Consider the following 19,467-nt stretch of genomic DNA (forward strand, 5'->3'; position numbering starts at 1 on the left):
TTACCCCAAAAATAGCGCGATTTTCGCGCCTAGCGACCAGAAACTATGCGATTTTTGCAGCTAGCTGCCAAAAAACCGCGCGATTTTCGCCGCTACAGGCCAAAAAACCATGCGATTTTCGCAGCTGGCGGGCAAAAATCGCGACTTTCGCCGCTACCGGCCAAAAATAGCGCAATTTTCGCCGCTACCGGCCAAAAACCGCGCGATTTTCGCCGCTACTGGCCAAAAACAGCGCGATTTTCGCCGCTAGCGGCCAAAAAACCGTGCGATTTTTGCCGCTAGCGGCCAAAAATCGGGCTATTTTTGCCGCTTACGGCCGAAAACCGCGCTATTTTGCGCAAAAACCATGCGATTTTCGCAGCTGGCGGGCAAAAATCGCGATTTTCGCCGCTACCGGCCAAAAATAGCGCGATTTTCGCCGCTACCGGCCAAAAACCGCTCGATTTTCGCAGTTACCGGCCAAAAGCCATGCGATTTTCGCAGCTGGCGGGCAAAAATCGCGATTTTCGCCGCTACTGGCCAAAAACAGCGCGATTTTCGCCGCTACCGGCCAAAAATCGCGCGATTTTCGCCGCTAGCGACCAAAAATCGGGCTATTTTTACCGCTTACGGCCGAAAACCGCGCTATTTTGCGCAAAAACCATGCGATTTTCGCAGCTGGCGGGCAAAAATCGCGATTTTCGCCGCTACTGGCCAAAAATAGCGCGATTTTCGACGCTACCGGCCAAAAACCGCGCGATTTTCGCCGCTACAGGGCAAAAACCATGCGATTTTCCCCGCTGGCGGTGCAAAAATCGCGATTTTCGCCGCTAGCGGTCAAAAACCGTGCGATTTTTGCCGCTAGCGGCCAAAAATCGGGCGATTTTCGCCGCTACCGGCCAAAAATAGCTCGATTTTCGCCGCTAGCGGCCAAAAACCGTGCGATTTTCGCCACTGGCGGTGCAAAAATCGCGATTTTCGCCGCTACCGGCCAAAAATAGCGCGATTTTCGCCGCTAGCGGCCAAACACCGCGCGATTTTCGCCGCTAGCAGCCAAAAATAGCGCGATTTTTGCCGCTAAAGGCCGAAAACCGCGCTATTTTGCGCAAAAACCATGCGATTTTCGCAGCTGGCGGGCAAAAATCGCGATTTTCGCCGCTCACTGCCAAAAATAGCGCGTTTTTCGCCGTTGCTGGCCAAAAACCGCTTGATTTTCGCCGGTACCGGCCAAAAACCATTTGATTTTCGCAGCTGGCGGGTAAAAATCGCGATTTTCCCCGCTACCGGCCAAAAATAGCGCGAATTTCGCCGCTACCGGCCAAAAACCGCGCGATTTTCGCCGCTAGCGGCCAAAAATAGCGCGATTTTTGCAGCTAACGGCCGAAAGCCGCGCTATTTTGCGCAAAAACCATGCGATTTTCGCAGCTGGCGGGCAAAAATCGCGATTTGAGCTGCTACCGGTCAAAAATAGCGCGATTTTTGCCGCTACCGGCCAAAAACCGCGCAATTTTCGCCGCTAACGGCCAAAAACCATGCGATTTTCGCAGCTGGCGGGCAAAAATCGCGATTTTCGCCGCTACCTGCCAAAAATAGCGCGATTTTCGCCGCTACTGGCCAAAAACCGCTTGATTTTCGCCGGTACCGGCCAAAAACCATGCGATTTTCGCAGCTCGCGGGCAAAAATCGCGATTTTCCCCGCTACCGGCCAAAAATAGCGCGATTGTCGCCGCTACCGGCCAAAAAACGCGCGATTTTCGCCGCTAGCGGCCAAAAATAGCGCGATTTTTGCCGCTAACGGCCGAAAACCGCGCTATTTTGCGCAAAAACCATGCGATTTTCGCAGCTGGCGGGCAAAAATCGCGATTTTCGCCGCTACCGGCCAAAAATAGCGCGATTTTCGCCGCTACTGGCCAAAAACCGGGCGATTTTCGCCGCTACCGGCCAAAAACCATGCGATTTTCGCAGCTGGCGGGCAAAAATCGCGATTTTCGCCGCCACCGACCAAAAATAGCGCGATTTTCGCCGCTACTGGCCAAAAACCGCTCGATTTTCGCCGCTTCCGGCCAAAAACTATGCGATTTTCGCAGCTTTCGGGCAAAAATCGCGATTTTCGCTGCTACCGGCCAAAAATATCGCGATTTTCGCCGCTAGCGGTCAAAAACCGTGCGATTTTTGCCGCTAGCGGCCAAAAATCGGGCTATTTTTGCCGCTAACGGCCGAAAACCGCGCTATTTTGCGCAAAAACCATGCGATTTTTGCAGCTGGCGGGCAAAAACCGCAATTTTCGCCGCTACCGGCCAAAAATAGCGCGATTTTCGCCGCTACTGGCCAAAAACCGCTCGATTTTCGCCGCTACCGGCCAAAAACCATGCGATTTTCGCAGCTGGCGGGAAAAAATCGCGATTTTCACCGCTACCAGCCATAAATAGCGCGATTTTCGCCGCTACCGGCAAAAAACCGCGCGATTTTCTCCGCTACCAGCCAAAAACTATGCGATTTTCGTAGCTGGCGGGCAAAAATTGCAATTTTCCCCGCTACCGGCCAAAAATAGCGCGATTTTCGCCGCTACCCGCCAAAAACCGCGCGATTTTCGCCGCTGGCGGCCAAAAATAGCGCGATTTTTGCCGCTAACGGCCGAAAACCGCGCTATTTTGCGCAAAAACTATGCGATTTTCTCAGCTGGCGGGCAAAAATCGCGATTTGAGCTGCTACCGGTCAAAAATAGCGCGGTTTTTGCCGCTACCGGCCAAAAACCGCGCGATTTTCGCCGGTACCGGCCAAAAACCATGCGATTTTCGCAGCTGGCGGGCAAAAATCGCGATTTTCGCCGCTACCTGCCAAAAATAGCGCGATTTTCGCCGCTACTGGCCAAAAACCGCTTGATTTTCGCCGGTACCGGCCAAAAACCATGCGATTTTCGCAGCTCGCGGGCAAAAATCGCGATTTTCCCCGCTACCGGCCAAAAATAGCGCGATTGTCGCCGCCTCCGGACAAAAAACGCGCGATTTTCGCCGCTAGCGGCCAAAAATAGCGCGATTTTTAGCGCTAACGGCCGAAAACCGCGCTATTTTGCGCAAAAACCATGCGATTTTCGCAGCTGGCGGGCAAAAATCGCGACTTTCGCCTCTACCGGCCAAAAATAGCGCAATTTTCGCCGCTACCGGCCAAAAACCGCGCGATTTTCGCCGCTACCGGCCAAAAACCATGCGATTTTCGCAGCTGGCGGGCAAAAATCGCGATTTTCGCCGCTACTGGCCAAAAATAGCGCGATTTTCGCCGCTACTGGCCAAAAACCGCTCGATTTTCGCCGCTTCCGGCCAAAAACTATGCGATTTTCGCAGCTGGCGGGCAAAAATCGCGATTTTCGCTGCTACCGGCCAAAAATATCGCGATTTTCGCCGCTAGCGGTCAAAAACCGTGCGATTTTGGCCGCTAGCGGCCAAAAATCGGGCGATTTTCGCCGCTACCGGCCAAAATTAGCTCGATTTTCGCCGCTAGCGGCAAAAAAACCGTGCGATTTTCGCCGCTGGCGGGCAAAAATCGCGATTTTTGCCATTACCGGCCAAAAATACCGCGATTTTCGCGCCTAGCGACCAGAAATTATGCGATTTTTGCAGCTAGCGGCCAAAAACCGTGCGATTTTTGCCGCTAGCGGCCAAAAATCGGGCTATTTTTTCCGCTTACGGCCGAAAACCGCGCTATTTTGCGCAAAAACCATGCGATTTTCGCCGCTGGCGGGCAAAAATCGCGATTTTTGCCATTACTGGCCAAAAATAGCGCGATTTTCGCGCCTAGCGACCAGAAACTATGCGATTTTTGCAGCTAGCTGCCAAAAACCGCGCGATTTTCGCCGCTACAGGCCAAAAACCATGCGATTTTCGCAGCTGGCGGGCAAAAATCGCGACTTTCGCCGCTACCGGCCAAAAATAGCGCAATTTTCGCCGCTACCGGCCAAAAACCGCGCGATTTTCGCCGCTACTGGCCAAAAACAGCGCGATTTTCGCCGCTAGCGGCCAAAAACCGTGCGATTTTTGCCGCTAGCGGCCAAAAATCGGGCTATTTTTGCCGCTTACGGCCGAAAACCGCGCTATTTTGCGCAAAAACCATGCGATTTTCGCAGCTGGCGGGCAAAAATCGCGATTTTCGCCGCTACCGGCCAAAAATAGCGCGATTTTCGCCGCTACCGGCCAAAAACCGCTCGATTTTCGCAGTTACCGGCCAAAAGCCATGCGATTTTCGCAGCTGGCGGGCAAAAATCGCGATTTTCGCCGCTACTGGCCAAAAACAGCGCGATTTTCGCCGCTACCGGCCAAAAATCGCGCGATTTTCGCCGCTAGCGACCAAAAATCGGGCTATTTTTACCGCTTACGGCCGAAAACCGCGCTATTTTGCGCAAAAACCATGCGATTTTCGCAGCTGGCGGGCAAAAATCGCGATTTTCGCCGCTACTGGCCAAAAATAGCGCGATTTTCGCCGCTACCGGCCAAAAACCGCGCGATTTTCGCCGCTACAGGGCAAAAACCATGCGATTTTTCCCGCTGGCGGTGCAAAAATCGCGATTTTCGCCGCTAGCGGTCAAAAACCGTGCGATTTTTGCCGCTAGCGGCCAAAAATCGGGCGATTTTCGCCGCTACCGGCCAAAAATAGCTCGATTTTCGCCGCTAGCGGCCAAAAACCGTGCGATTTTCGCCACTGGCGGTGCAAAAATCGCGATTTTCGCCGCTACCGGCCAAAAATAGCGCGATTTTCGCCGCTAGCGGCCAAACACCGCGCGATTTTCGCCGCTAGCAGCCAAAAATAGCGCGATTTTTGCCGCTAAAGGCCGAAAACCGCGCTATTTTGCGCAAAAACCATGCGATTTTCGCAGCTGGCGGGCAAAAATCGCGATTTTCGCCGCTCACTGCCAAAAATAGCGCGTTTTTCGCCGTTGCTGGCCAAAAACCGCTTGATTTTCGCCGGTACCGGCCAAAAACCATTTGATTTTCGCAGCTGGCGGGTAAAAATCGCGATTTTCCCCGCTACCGGCCAAAAATAGCGCGAATTTCGCCGCTACCGGCCAAAAACCGCGCGATTTTCGCCGCTAGCGGCCAAAAATAGCGCGATTTTTGCAGCTAACGGCCGAAAGCCGCGCTATTTTGCGCAAAAACCATGCGATTTTCGCAGCTGGCGGGCAAAAATCGCGATTTGAGCTGCTACCGGTCAAAAATAGCGCGATTTTTGCCGCTACCGGCCAAAAACCGCGCAATTTTCGCCGCTAACGGCCAAAAACCATGCGATTTTCGCAGCTGGCGGGCAAAAATCGCGATTTTCGCCGCTACCTGCCAAAAATAGCGCGATTTTCGCCGCTACTGGCCAAAAACCGCTTGATTTTCGCCGGTACCGGCCAAAAACCATGCGATTTTCGCAGCTCGCGGGCAAAAATCGCGATTTTCCCCGCTACCGGCCAAAAATAGCGCGATTGTCGCCGCTACCGGCCAAAAAACGCGCGATTTTCGCCGCTAGCGGCCAAAAATAGCGCGATTTTTGCCGCTAACGGCCGAAAACCGCGCTATTTTGCGCAAAAACCATGCGATTTTCGCAGCTGGCGGGCAAAAATCGCGATTTTCGCCGCTACCGGCCAAAAATAGCGCGATTTTCGCCGCTACTGGCCAAAAACCGCGCGATTTTCGCCGCTACCGGCCAAAAACCATGCGATTTTCGCAGCTGGCGGGCAAAAATCGCGATTTTCGCCGCCACCGACCAAAAATAGCGCGATTTTCGCCGCTACTGGCCAAAAACCGCTCGATTTTCGCCGCTTCCGGCCAAAAACTATGCGATTTTCGCAGCTTTCGGGCAAAAATCGCGATTTTCGCTGCTACCGGCCAAAAATATCGCGATTTTCGCCGCTAGCGGTCAAAAACCGTGCGATTTTTGCCGCTAGCGGCCAAAAATCGGGCTATTTTTGCCGCTAACGGCCGAAAACCGCGCTATTTTGCGCAAAAACCATGCGATTTTTGCAGCTGGCGGGCAAAAATCGCAATTTTCGCCGCTACCGGCCAAAAATAGCGCGATTTTCGCCGCTACTGGCCAAAAACCGCTCGATTTTCGCCGCTACCGGCCAAAAACCATGCGATTTTCGCAGCTGGCGGGAAAAAATCGCGATTTTCACCGCTACCAGCCATAAATAGCGCGATTTTCGCCGCTACCGGCCAAAAACCGCGCGATTTTCTCCGCTACCAGCCAAAAACTATGCGATTTTCGTAGCTGGCGGGCAAAAATTGCAATTTTCCCCGCTACCGGCCAAAAATAGCGCGATTTTCGCCGCTACCGGCCAAAAACCGCGCGATTTTCGCCGCTGGCGGCCAAAAATAGCGCGATTTTTGCCGCTAACGGCCGAAAACCGCGCTATTTTGCGCAAAAACTATGCGATTTTCTCAGCTGGCGGGCAAAAATCGCGATTTGAGCTGCTACCGGTCAAAAATAGCGCGGTTTTTGCCGCTACCGGCCAAAAACCGCGCGATTTTCGCCGGTACCGGCCAAAAACCATGCGATTTTCGCAGCTGGCGGGCAAAAATCGCGATTTTCGCCGCTACCTGCCAAAAATAGCGCGATTTTCGCCGCTACTGGCCAAAAACCGCTTGATTTTCGCCGGTACCGGCCAAAAACCATGCGATTTTCGCAGCTCGCGGGCAAAAATCGCGATTTTCCCCGCTACCGGCCAAAAATAGCGCGATTGTCGCCGCCTCCGGACAAAAAACGCGCGATTTTCGCCGCTAGCGGCCAAAAATAGCGCGATTTTTAGCGCTAACGGCCGAAAACCGCGCTATTTTGCGCAAAAACCATGCGATTTTCGCAGCTGGCGGGCAAAAATCGCGACTTTCGCCTCTACCGGCCAAAAATAGCGCAATTTTCGCCGCTACCGGCCAAAAACCGCGCGATTTTCGCCGCTACCGGCCAAAAACCATGCGATTTTCGCAGCTGGCGGGCAAAAATCGCGATTTTCGCCGCTGGCGGCCAAAAATAGCGCGATTTTTGCCGCTAACGGCCGAAAACCGCGCTATTTTGCGCAAAAACTATGCGATTTTCTCAGCTGGCGGGCAAAAATCGCGATTTGAGCTGCTACCGGTCAAAAATAGCGCGGTTTTTGCCGCTACCGGCCAAAAACCGCGCGATTTTCGCCGGTACCGGCCAAAAACCATGCGATTTTCGCAGCTGGCGGGCAAAAATCGCGATTTTCGCCGCTACCTGCCAAAAATAGCGCGATTTTCGCCGCTACTGGCCAAAAACCGCTTGATTTTCGCCGGTACCGGCCAAAAACCATGCGATTTTCGCAGCTCGCGGGCAAAAATCGCGATTTTCCCCGCTACCGGCCAAAAATAGCGCGATTGTCGCCGCTACCGGCCAAAAAACGCGCGATTTTCGCCGCTAGCGGCCAAAAATAGCGCGATTTTTAGCGCTAACGGCCGAAAACCGCGCTATTTTGCGCAAAAACCATGCGATTTTCGCAGCTGGCGGGCAAAAATCGCGACTTTCGCCTCTACCGGCCAAAAATAGCGCAATTTTCGCCGCTACCGGCCAAAAACCGCGCGATTTTCGCCGCTACCGGCCAAAAACCATGCGATTTTCGCAGCTGGCGGGCAAAAATCGCGATTTTCGCCGCTACTGGCCAAAAATAGCGCGATTTTCGCCGCTACTGGCCAAAAACCGCTCGATTTTCGCCGCTTCCGGCCAAAAACTATGCGATTTTCGCAGCTGGCGGGCAAAAATCGCGATTTTCGCTGCTACCGGCCAAAAATATCGCGATTTTCGCCGCTAGCGGTCAAAAACCGTGCGATTTTTGCCGCTAGCGGCCAAAAATCGGGCGATTTTCGCCGCTACCGGCCAAAATTAGCTCGATTTTCGCCGCTAGCGGCAAAAAACCGTGCGATTTTCGCCGCTGGCGGGCAAAAATCGCGATTTTTGCCATTACCGGCCAAAAATACCGCGATTTTCGCGCCTAGCGACCAGAAATTATGCGATTTTTGCAGCTAGCGGCCAAAAACCGTGCGATTTTTGCCGCTAGCGGCCAAAAATCGGGCTATTTTTTCCGCTTACGGCCGAGAACCTCGCTATTTTGCGCAAAAACCATGCGATTTTCGCAGCTGGCGGGCAAAAATCACGGTTTTCGCCGCTACCGGCCAAAAATAGCGCGATTTTCGCCGCTACCGGCCAAAAACCGCTCGATTTTCGCCGCTACCGGCCAAAAACCATGCGATTTTCGCCGCTGGCGGGCAAAAGTCGCGATTTTCCGCGCTACCGGCCAAAAATAGCGCGATTTTCGCCGCTACCGGCCAAAAACCGCGCGATTTTCACAGTTGGCGGTGCAAAAATCGCGATTTTTGCCGCTACCGGCCAAAAATCGCACGATTCTCGCCGCTAGCGGCCAAAAATCGGGCCATTTTTGCCGCTTACGGCCGAAAACCGCGCTATTTTGCGCAAAAACCATGCGATTTTTGCAGCTGGCGGGCAAAAATCGCGATTTTCGCCGCTACCGGCCAAAAATAGCGCGATTTTCGCTGCTACCGGCCAAAAACCGCGCGATTTTCGCCGCTACAGGGCAAAAACCATGCGATTTTTGCAGCTGGCGGGCAAAAATCGCAATTTTCGCCGCTACCGGCCAAAAATAGCGCGATTTTCGCCGCTACTGGCCAAAAACCGCTCGATTTTCGCCGCTACCGACCAAAAACCATGCGATTTTCGCAGCTGGCGGGAAAAAATCGCGATTTTCGCCGCTACCTGCCAAAAATAGCGCGATTTTCGCCGCTACCGGCCAAAAACCGCGCGATTTTCGCCGCTACCAGCTAAAAACCATGCGATTTTCGTAGCTGGCGGGCAAAAATTGCGAATTTCCCCGCTACCGGCCAAAAATAGCGCGATTTTCGCCGCTACCGGCCAAAAACCGCGCGGTTTTCGCCGCTAGCGGCCAAAAATAGCGCGATTTTTGCCGCTAACGGCCAAAAACCGCGCTATTTTGCGCAAAAACCATGCGATTTTCGCAGCTGGCGGGCAAAAATCGCGATTTTCGCTGCTAGCGGCCAAAAATAGCGCGATTTTCGCCGCTACTGGCCAAAAACCGCGCGATTTTCGCCGCTAACGGCCAAAAACCATGCGATTTTCGCAGCTGGCGGGCAAAAATCGCGATTTTCGCCGCTCTCTGCCAAAAATAGCGCGATTTTCGCCGCTACTGGCCAAAAACCGCTTGATTTTCGCCGGTACCGGCCAAAAACCATTTGATTTTCGCAGCTGGCGGGCAAAAATCGCGATTTTTCCGCTAACGGCCAAAAATAGCGCGATTTTCGCCGCTACCGGCCAAAAACCATGCGATTTTCGCAGCTGGAGGGCAAAAATCGCGATTTTCCGCGCTACCGGCCAAAAATAGCGCGATTTTCGCCGCTAGCGACCAAAAATCGGGCTATTTTTGCCGCTTCCGGCCGAAAACCGCGCTATTTTGCGCAAAAACCATGCGATTTTTGCAGCTGGCGGGCAAAAATCGCGATTTTCTCCGCTACCGGCCAAAAATAGCGCGATTTTCGCCGCTACCGGCCAAAAACCGCGCGATTTTCGCCGCTACAGGGCAAAAACCATGCGATTTTCGCCGCTGGCGGTGCAAAAATCGCGATTTTCGCTGCTACCGGCCAAAAATATCGCGATTTTCGCCGCTAGCGGTCAAAAACCGTGCGATTTTTGCCGCTAGCGGCCAAAAATCGGGCGATTTTCGCCGCTACCGGCCAAAAATAGCTCGATTTTCGCCGCTAGCGGCCAAAAACCGTGCGATTTTCGCCGCTGGCGGTGCAAAAATCGCGATTTTCGCCGCTACCGGCCAAAAATAGCGCGATTTTCGCCGCTAGCGGCCAAACACCGCGCGATTTTCGCCGGTACCGGCCAAAAACCATTTGATTTTCGCAGCTGGCGGGCAAAAATCGCGATTTTCGCCGCTACCGGCCAAAAATAGCGCGATTTTCGCCGGTACTGGCCAAAAACCGCTCGATTTTCGCCGCTTCCGGCCAAAAACCATGCGATTTTCGCAGCTGGCGGGCAAATATCGCGATTTTCGCCGCTCTCTGCCAAAAATAGCGCGATTTTTGCCGCTACCGGCCAAAAACCGCGCGATTTTCGCCGCTAACGGCCAAAAACCATGCGATTTTCGCAGCTGGCGGGCAAAAATCGCGATTTTCGCCGCTACCTGCCAAAAATAGCGCGATTTTCACCGCTACTGGCCAAAAACCGCTTGATTTTCGCCAGTACCGGCCAAAAACCATGCGATTTTCGCAGCTCGCGGGCAAAAATCGCGATTTTCCCCGCTACCGGCCAAAAATAGCGCGATTGTCGCCGCTACCGGCCAAAAAACGCGCGATTTTCGCCGCTAGCGGCCAAAAATAGCGCGATTTTTGCCGCTAACGGCCGAAAACCGCGCTATTTTGCGCAAAAACCATGCGATTTTCGCAGCTGGCGGGCAAAAATCGCGATTTTCGCCGCTACCGGCCAAAAATAGCGCGATTTTCGCCGCTACTGGCCAAAAACCGCGCGATTTTCGCCGCTACCGGCCAAAAACCATGCGATTTTCGCAGCTGGCGGGCAAAAATCGCGATTTTCGCCGCCACCGGCCAAAAATAGCGCGATTTTCGCCGCTACTGGCCAAAAACCGCTCGATTTTCGCCGCTTCCGGCCAAAAACTATGCGATTTTCGCAGCTGGCGGGCAAAAATCGCGATTTTCGCTGCTACCGGCCAAAAATAGCGCGATTTTCGCCGCTAGCGGTCAAAAACCGTGCGATTTTTGCCGCTAGCGGCCAAAAATCGGGCGATTTTCGCCGCTACCGGCCAAAAATAGCTCGATTTTCGCCGCTAGCGGCCAAAAACCGTGCGATTTTCGCTGCTGGCGGGCAAAAATCGCGATTTTTGCCATTACCGGCCAAAAATAGCGCGATTTTCGCGCCTAGCGACCAGAAACTATGCGATTTTTGCAGCTAGCGGCCAAAAACCGCGCGATTTTCGCCGCTACAGGCCAAAAACCATGCGATTTTCGCAGCTGGCGGGCAAAAATCGCGACTTTCGCCGCTACCGGCCAAAAATAGTGCAATTTTCGCCGCTACCGGCCAAAAACCGCGCGATTTTCGCCGCTACCGGCCAAAAACCATGCGATTTTCGCAGCTGGCGGGCAAAAATCGCGATTTTCGCCGCTACTGGCCAAAAATAGCGCGATTTTCGCCGCTACCGGCCAAAAATCGCGCGATTTTCGCCGCTAGCGACCAAAAATCGGGCTATTTTTGCCGCTTACGGCCGAAAAGCGCGCTATTTTGCGCAAAAACCATGCGATTTTCGCAGCTGGCGGGCAAAAATCGCGATTTTCGCCGCTACCGGCCAAAAATAGCGCGATTTTCGCCGCTACCGGCCGAAAACCGCGCAATTTTTGCCGCTACAGGGCAAAAACCATGCGATTTTCGCCGCTAGCGGCCAAAAACCGTGCGATTTTTGCCGCTAGCGGCCAAAAATCGGGCTATTTTTGCCGCTAACGGCCGAAAACCGCGCTATTTTCCGCAAAAACCATGCGATTTTTGCAGCTGGCGGGCAAAAATCGCAATTTTCGCCGCTACCGGCCAAAAATAGCGCGATTTTCGCCGCTACTGGCCAAAAACCGCTCGATTTTCGCCGCTACCGGCCAAAAACCATGCGATTTTCGCAGCTGGCGGGAAAAAATCGCGATTTTCGCCGCTACCAGCCAAAAATAGCGCGATTTTCGCCGCTACCGGCCAAAAACCGCGCGATTTTCGACGCTATCAGCCAAAAACCATGCGATTTTCGTAGCTGACGGGCAAAAATTGGGATTTTCCCCGCTACCGGCCAAAAATAGCGCGATTTTCGCCGCTACCGGCCGAAAACCGCGCAATTTTCGCCGCTACAGGGCAAAAACCATGCGATTTTCGCCGCTAGCGGCCAAAAACCGTGCGATTTTTGCCGCTACCGGCCAAAAATAGTGCGATTTTTGCCGCTAACGGCCGAAAACCGCGCTATTTTGCGCAAAAACCATGCGATTTTCGCAGCTGGCGGGCAAAAATCGCGATTTTCGCTGCTACCGGCCAAAAATAGCGCGATTTTCGCCGCTACCGGCCAAAAACCGCGCGATTTTCGCCGCTAACGGCCAAAAACCATGCGATTTTCGCAGCTGGCGGGCAAAAATCGCGATTTTCGCCGCTCTCTGCCAAAAATAGCGCGATTTTCGCCGCTACTGGCCAAAAACCGCTTGATTTTCGCCGGTACCGGCCTAAAACCATTCGATTTTCGCAGCTGGCGGGCAAAAATCGCGATTTTCCCCGCTACCGGCCAAAAATAGCGCGATTTTCGCCGCTACCGGCCAAACACCGCGCGATTTTCGCCGCTAGCGGCGAAAAATAGCGCGATTTTTGCCGCTAACGGCCGAAAACCGCGCTATTTTGCGCAAAAACCATGCGATTTTCGCAGCTGGCGGGCAAAAATCGCGATTTTCGCCGCTACCGGCCAAAAATAGCGCGATTTTCGCCGGTACTGGCCAAAAACCGCTCGATTTTCGCCGCTTCCGGCCAAAAACTATGCGATTTTCGCAGCTGGCGGGCAAAAATCGCGATTTTCGCCGCTACCAGCCATAAATAGCGCGATTTTCGCCGCTACCGGCCAAAAACCGCGCGATTTTCGCCGCTACCAGCCAAAAACCATGCGATTTTCGCAGCTGGCGGGCAAAAATCGCGATTTTCGCCGCTACCGGCCAAAAATAGCGCGATTTTCGCCGCTACTGGCCAAAAACCGCTCGATTTTCGCCGCTACCGGCCAAAAACCATGCGATTTTCGCAGCTGGCGGCAAAAATCGCGATTTTCGCCGCTACAAGCCAAAATTAGCGCGAATTTCGCCGCTACCGGCCAAAAAACGCGCGATTTTCGCCGCTACCGGCCAAAAACCATGCGATTTTCGCAGCTGGCGGGCAAAAATCGCGATTTTCGCTGCTACCGGCCAAAAATAGCGCGATTTTCGCCGCTAGCGGTCAAAAACCGAGCGATTTTTGCCGCTAGCGGCCAAAAATCGGGCGATTTTCGCCGCTACCGGCCAAAAATAGAGCGATTTTTGCCGCTAGCGACCAGAAACTATGCGATTTTTGCAGCTGGCGGCCAAAAACCGCGCGATTTTCGCCGCTACAGGCCAAAAACCATGCGATTTTCGCAGCTGGCGGGCAAAAATCGCGACTTTCGCCGCTACTTCACTTTATCGTGCTCAATACTGTAATGTCCTGGCCTCTATTTTACGTTCCGACCGACTAAAGTGTTACTCTCCACACCTGTCATCCTAGCACCCAACACTCACCGCACACCTGTCATCCCAGCACCCAACACTCACTGCACACCTGTCATCCTAGCACCCTATACTCACTACACACCTGTCATCACAGAACTCTACACACACTACACACCTGTCATCACAGAACCCAATACTCACTACGCACCTGTCATCACAGCTCCCAACACTCACTGCACACCTGTCATCACAGCACCCCACACTCACTTCACACACCTGTCATCACAGCTCCCAACACTCACTGCACACCTGTCATCACAGAACCCTACACTCACTACACACCTGTCATCCGAGCTCCCAACACTCACTGCACACCTGTCATCACAGCACCCCACACTCACTGCACACCTGTCATCACAGAACCCTACACTCACTGCACACCTGTCATCACAGAACCCTATACTCACTGCACACCTGTCATCACAGAACCCTACACTCACTACACGCCTATCACAGAACACTACACTCACTGCACACCTGTCATCCTAGCTTCCTACACTCTCCAATAATGAAGATGCAAACTGCCTAATTGAACAGCTCACTATGATGATAGTCAACCTAGTCGGAGCGTTCGTTTATTCAGTGGAAACCTGCTTCAGTTCTCTACACACAGAAATCACAACAGCCTGAAATATCAAATGAACAAGTCCACAAGGGATGACTAAGTGCACGTCTGGGAACATCCCGTACGTAAGTTCGAACCCTCATCAAGGCCCTTGTGGATTTGTTCATCTGCTTCTGTTCCTTGGTCGTTATTCATATTCTCCGGCAGACCCTTACACACAATGATAAAATATTGATCTACACCTCCACTGTTACAAGTAAGATGGTGAGGTTTTCTCCAGACTTAATCCTTGTTGATCACAGGTCCTGTAGAGACTTCAAAGAAGGTCTCTCGAGGACAAGTGATTATTCAAATTCGGTGCAGAAGAGATCACATTCTCCAAGACTCGCAAGTTCCAGCATCATGCATTTGAAACCAGTTTCCCATCTCGCTTATCCACCCCCCCCCCCCCCACGCTTGTAGCAAGGAATCTCGCCCCCTCGCTGGCGCGCATGAATTACACTCCCACACAAGGTACCATTAAGAGTAGTACATTGTGTGTGAGTGCGCACTGAGTGGTACTCAATGGTGTACCCTGATTGTCTTCGCCTCATCACTAAATGAGATGATGGATAGATCATAAAATCTCCTTGGCAACACTGATAACTTTATTGGCTCACGAGCAGTTTTCCAGCAAACAATTACGTGTCTGCTACTGTGCTCTCACTCGCAGTATAGCAACAGACGACCATGTCTGCTACTGTGCTCCCACTCACAGTATAGCAAAAGACAATCCTGCAGTAATTACTACAGAGAAAAAAAATAACTAGATATATGTCTACTCGGCGCGTTGTTAGTCGAGTTGTCGACTGGCCAGTCGCCATGCCGACACGTGGGGACACTGAGCTCTGATATATATATATATATATATATATATATATATATATATATATATATATATATATATATATATATATATATATATATATATATATATATATATATATATATATGTATGTATATATATATATATATATATATATATATATATATATATATATATATATATTTAAATATATATATATATATATATATTATCTCGATGATAAACAATCCCGAGTGTGTGCATAAAATAAATCATAAAATCATACTGATTGCAATCAGTCAACTTTCATCTCATTATGTTAATTGTCAAGTATTTGTGAATGAAACTAAAACATATAATGTTCCAAAATTTAATTATTGTATGTATAAACTGAAATTTGTTAAAGTTTAGTGACGATTGAAGATCTTGATAATTGTCTCTTTGAAGTTGGGGATATCGTGGAAGATGCGTTCATCGTCAACACGACGGTCCAGGGGGTAGCCGTGTGGTCGGTGATCGGGATACACTCCTCGGTAGCCATAGTGGTTGAATTTGGTGTTTGTGTGTAGATCATCTACAGCAGCGTCAGCCTCGCCGTCGGTCACAGCCACCACCAGGTCGAACTCCATACCATTAGAATTACCCTTGGGCAGCAGGAACCTGTTGGGCAGTCCAAGGGCACTCTCATACTGATGAAGGTCGAGCTCGCTGCCTGAGGCGAGCGCCTCGTCAGTCTTCTGTATCAGGGTCTGGAAACTGGGCACGTCGGGGACAGTCACTGACGAGTCCTTAGCCTTGCGCACGATGTGGTTCACTCCAGGTCTCACTGTTCGGACATAAGGGTTATATGCATTAGATCTATTGGATAAAAATGATGTATTAAAAATAATACATATAACAGTAATGCATCGGCTTACTATTAATAGATTATTAAAGTTTAGAATTGTTTTTGAAGCACAATTTTAAGTCAATGAACATATTTAACGCTATATCGTTCAATCTCGCTGGCAACATATTCACCTGCCAAAGCAAGAAAAGGTTAAACGAAACTTACATTTGGTCCAGAACCTGTCCAGCTCGATGGCTCTCCAACGTCCCTCGTTGAATGGGAAGACAATACCATTGTTGTCACGGTGGGGCCAGGCGAAGATGCGCACTGTTGCCAGAACTTCTTCTTCATGATTGTTGGTGACGTCAATTTTGAAGGAAAAGTCCCTGTGGTTCAGACGTGACACAGTTGTTGATATGTCTACATCATCAATTTCGACCGTGTCGTCAACAGCAGTAAGCAAGCTGTATTCATAATCTTCAAAATACGTTTCAACGGGTCCGTCAATAGCAATATTGTCAATAGCAACACCACTAAACTCTAACTCCTCCTTAGTGTATGGCGTGAGACTATCCTTATGTTCCCTGAATATATTATCCATATATTTGTGCAACCTAAAAAACGCAGGGTCGCGGGTGGCAGTTTCAAAGTGTTCCAGGACGCCTGGAGGAAGGTCGTACTTTCCTTGAGGGTCTCCCTGGCGACCAAGCACAATGTGAGCTGTGTTGTGGAGGGCACCGTAGTACTCAGCGTTAGGACTGTACATAGAAGACTCGATTATATCACCTAGAACGTCAATGCCACGTGCGTTGTTGATGTCAATGAGAGATCCATCCTTGGCAGTGACAAAGCCATGGGCAATGGCGTCACGAACACGACTCTCAAGAATGAGCATGTCGCGAACATGAGCTACACCTTCGACGTCCTGGAAGTGGATATTGTCCGGACGAGAGGGGAAGTATCCACCATACTTGTAAGTTGCATGAGGAGCGAAACCTTCCTTAATAGGTTTCTCCCAGTGAAGTTCTTCCACTGGACTCAAGTAGTTGGACACCCTTTCGGCGTCGAAGCGGACGGTGAGCTGGTGATGTACCCAGAAGAAGTTCTCGCCCTTGCGGTCCAGATGGTGACCTTCTTTGGCATCGTTCCACCAGAATGGGAACTCCAAATGCCAAATAACGTGGTGGGTGTTCATGCCGATATCTTCACCGAAGTAAGCCACTCGTTGCTCTGGGTTCCTTTTGCTTCCAGTAAATTCTGACTTGAATTTACCTGGCGTCTGGGTCATCTTGGCACGGTAAGCTTGTTGGATAATTTCACTGTTAGTGAACAAGTGTGGGGTGACCTCGTAAAGTGGTGGAAGCACAACGTCTTGAGTGAGTGGAGAGTGGGTCACTGCTGCATACAAAGCATACACAAACTCTCCTTCATTAATGTGGTTTCTAAAATAAGCAGCATTGCCGACGAATGTGTTCCAGTCCTTGCTGTGTTCCAGGATATCGTAGAGCATAAGGGCTTCTTCACGTTGTCGAGTATTGAAGAGGGAGAACCAGTGTTTCTGCTGCAGAAGTCTCCCGTCCTTCAGTTCCTTCACCAGCTTGTGGGCAGCGACGCCATTGTCTGTATAGTGAGATGGGTCGGCCTCAGGGTCGAAGGTCTCCCCGAGCTGCTTTAGGTTGGCGTCACGAAAAACTTCATAGACCTTAAACAGCAGATAATTTACATCATGCTGTTTCTGTGCGGTAGATGCTCCTGTGAAAACACAGTTTTTACAATATTAAAATAATAAATATAGTTATGAACTTGTCAAATAAACATTTGTGCAATATTCTGTTATCAGATTTTCCTAAAAAAATGATGGTTACTTTAAAGAAAATATGTAAATATTTTAAAAGCAAAAAGTTATATTTCGTTGTTGTATTTCGTGTTCATTTTCATACAAATGAAAGAAAACAATGGAACTTTGGGATTCGCAGATCACCGACCCCGCTTCGATTCTCAATCAAGACAGATACAAATGGACTGATTTCCTTTCACCCTGATGCCTCTGTTCTCCTAGTAGTAAATAGGACAGTTCTCACTCTTTTATCATATATACATTTAAATTTTTTTGTTGAATTGGCTTCAATGACTTTTGCGTCTAACTGTTCCACTTATTGACAGTTCTGACACTGAAAAAGATATTTTTGACATATGTGTAGCTCATTTGTTTCTCTAGTTTCCATTTACTATCCTTCGGTCTTCTGTTCCTAGCTTTGAACAGCTTAGTCTTCTTTGTCAAAATCCCTTACAATCGCATATATTGTTATCTTGTCCCCTCCCTATTTCTCTTTTTCTTCAGTGTGGTAAGGTTCAGTTCTCTCGGACTTTATTCTTAGCTCAATCTCTTTAGCTCAGGAACGAGCTCGTTACATATCTTTGGACCTTTTCAAAACATTTAATAATCTTTTTCAGGTGAAGGTTCGTGCTGGGATGCATATTCAAAAGTGGGTCTCACCTTTGTTGCCAATAAGGTCCGAAAAACCCGTGTGTGAAATATAGGTCAGACAATTTGATTAATTAGATCAATCAATATCTTTGATAACGGTAGTTTTTACACTGCTTTCCTGGCTATTAGTATAATTACAAATTGACCAAATCACAACTTTATTCAGTCTATTATGCGCCTGGTCGAGGACCGAGCCGCGGGGACGCTAAACCCCGAAATCATCTCAAGGTATCTCAAGGTAACCTCTCAGTTATTCTGTTCCCGAGTCACGTACTGACCTTTAGCAGCAGCAGCGGTGGCCGCCAGGAGAGCACACAGCACCAGGACCTTCATGGTGTCGATGGTGAGTGTTCTCCCGTCCTGCCTGGCTTTATATACCAGCTTCCAGAGGCTCCAACTCACACCTGATAACCACGAATCTGCACATGTGCCAATTTTCCACAATCTGTACGTCGGAGATAATGTGACAGTCTCATTCCTCATCTGACATTTGCAGCTTACACGTCTTTCAATAAGTGCGTAAGGTTATCCGTCAGATAGTGTACCCCCCTTGAAATAGGTCTATGTTCGATTTTAAAACAATAGCGATAAGACACGGGGTCATGGAAAGGAGAGTAGACTATATTAATGGGGGGTTACATGAGAGTTAGAGTGTAGCCTGCCCAGGATGCAACCCAGCTACAAGTTGACTAGCTACTTGGTACCTATTTACTGCTAGGTGAACAGGGCATTAGATGATAGGAAGGTAAAGGAACTATCAGGAGAAAGCGTCAAATAATTAGGACTCTAAAGCATTGGAAAGGGATTAGGATAGGAATATGGGATGGGACGGAAGGGAAGGAGTGGAGTCCAACCACTTGGACGGTCGGGAATTGCCCAACCTGCATGAAGCGAGTTCGTCGCTCTACCGTCCAGCCTAAGTGGTTAGTGCAGTGGAAGAAAGAGCTCAGATGGAAGACAGTCCAGGAAACAGAATCGAGCGGCTGGCTACTGTCTATGTGATCGGCAGTTTGAGTCTCCGAGTGTCCAGGTGAATGATATGTTATTATCCATACTTATGTAAGAATAATCACAAAGAAACACAGGATTTGGTTATGCATAAGAATCCACGTAGGAAAAAAAATGAATGAAAATTCCGAATGCTTTAGTGATTCAACACATTGTCAAAGAATACAGACCGAGAAGATAAATGAACAAATCCATAAGGGCCGTGACGAGGATTCGAACCTGCGTCCGAGAGCATCCCAGACGCTGCCTTAATCGACTGAGATACGACACTGAGTGTTCATTTGATGCATCTCGCAATTGTGATTTATTTCTGTGTGTGCCGAGAAGACAAAGTTTGACATTATATGACCCCTTCACTCAAGAAGCTAAAGATCTCTAAACCATTGAACTTTGTTGACCAAACAGGTAAACATCTTG

The 19,467-nt window shown here is 50.2% G+C and overlaps 1 protein-coding gene across 1 annotated transcript; it reads right to left on the reverse strand.

Annotated features, from left to right (window-relative positions):
* Positions 1-15,097: 15,097 nt before the first annotated feature.
* Positions 15,098-18,375, reverse strand: LOC123773416 (hemocyanin subunit-like). The gene is made up of 3 exons (XM_045767169.2): positions 18,321-18,375; positions 15,780-17,306; positions 15,098-15,551 (listed from the first exon to the last, which is right to left on the reverse strand). The coding sequence occupies exons 1-3, from the start codon at positions 18,373-18,375 to the stop codon at positions 15,133-15,135; spliced, it is 2,001 nt and encodes a 666-aa protein (XP_045623125.1). The 3' UTR covers positions 15,098-15,132.
* Between the last annotated feature and the right edge of the window lie 1,092 nt (positions 18,376-19,467).

The sequence above is a fragment of the Procambarus clarkii genome, chromosome 89, assembly GCF_040958095.1.
Source record: "Procambarus clarkii isolate CNS0578487 chromosome 89, FALCON_Pclarkii_2.0, whole genome shotgun sequence".
Lineage (NCBI taxonomy): Eukaryota > Metazoa > Arthropoda > Malacostraca > Decapoda > Cambaridae > Procambarus > Procambarus clarkii.

Bases quoted from the DNA above. Each gene is read 5' to 3' on its own strand.
- LOC123773416 (XM_045767169.2), bottom strand. From the start codon at position 18,375: ATGAAGGTCCTGGTGCTGTGTGCTCTCCTGGCGGCCACCGCTGCTGCT. The intron at 17,307-18,320 runs GTCAGTACGTGA...GTGTTTTCACAG, and splicing joins CACCGCTGCTGCTGCTAAAG to GAGCATCTACCGCACAGAAA. The intron at 15,552-15,779 runs GTAAGTTTCGTT...ATGTCCGAACAG, and splicing joins GGACAGGTTCTGGACCAAAT to TGAGACCTGGAGTGAACCAC.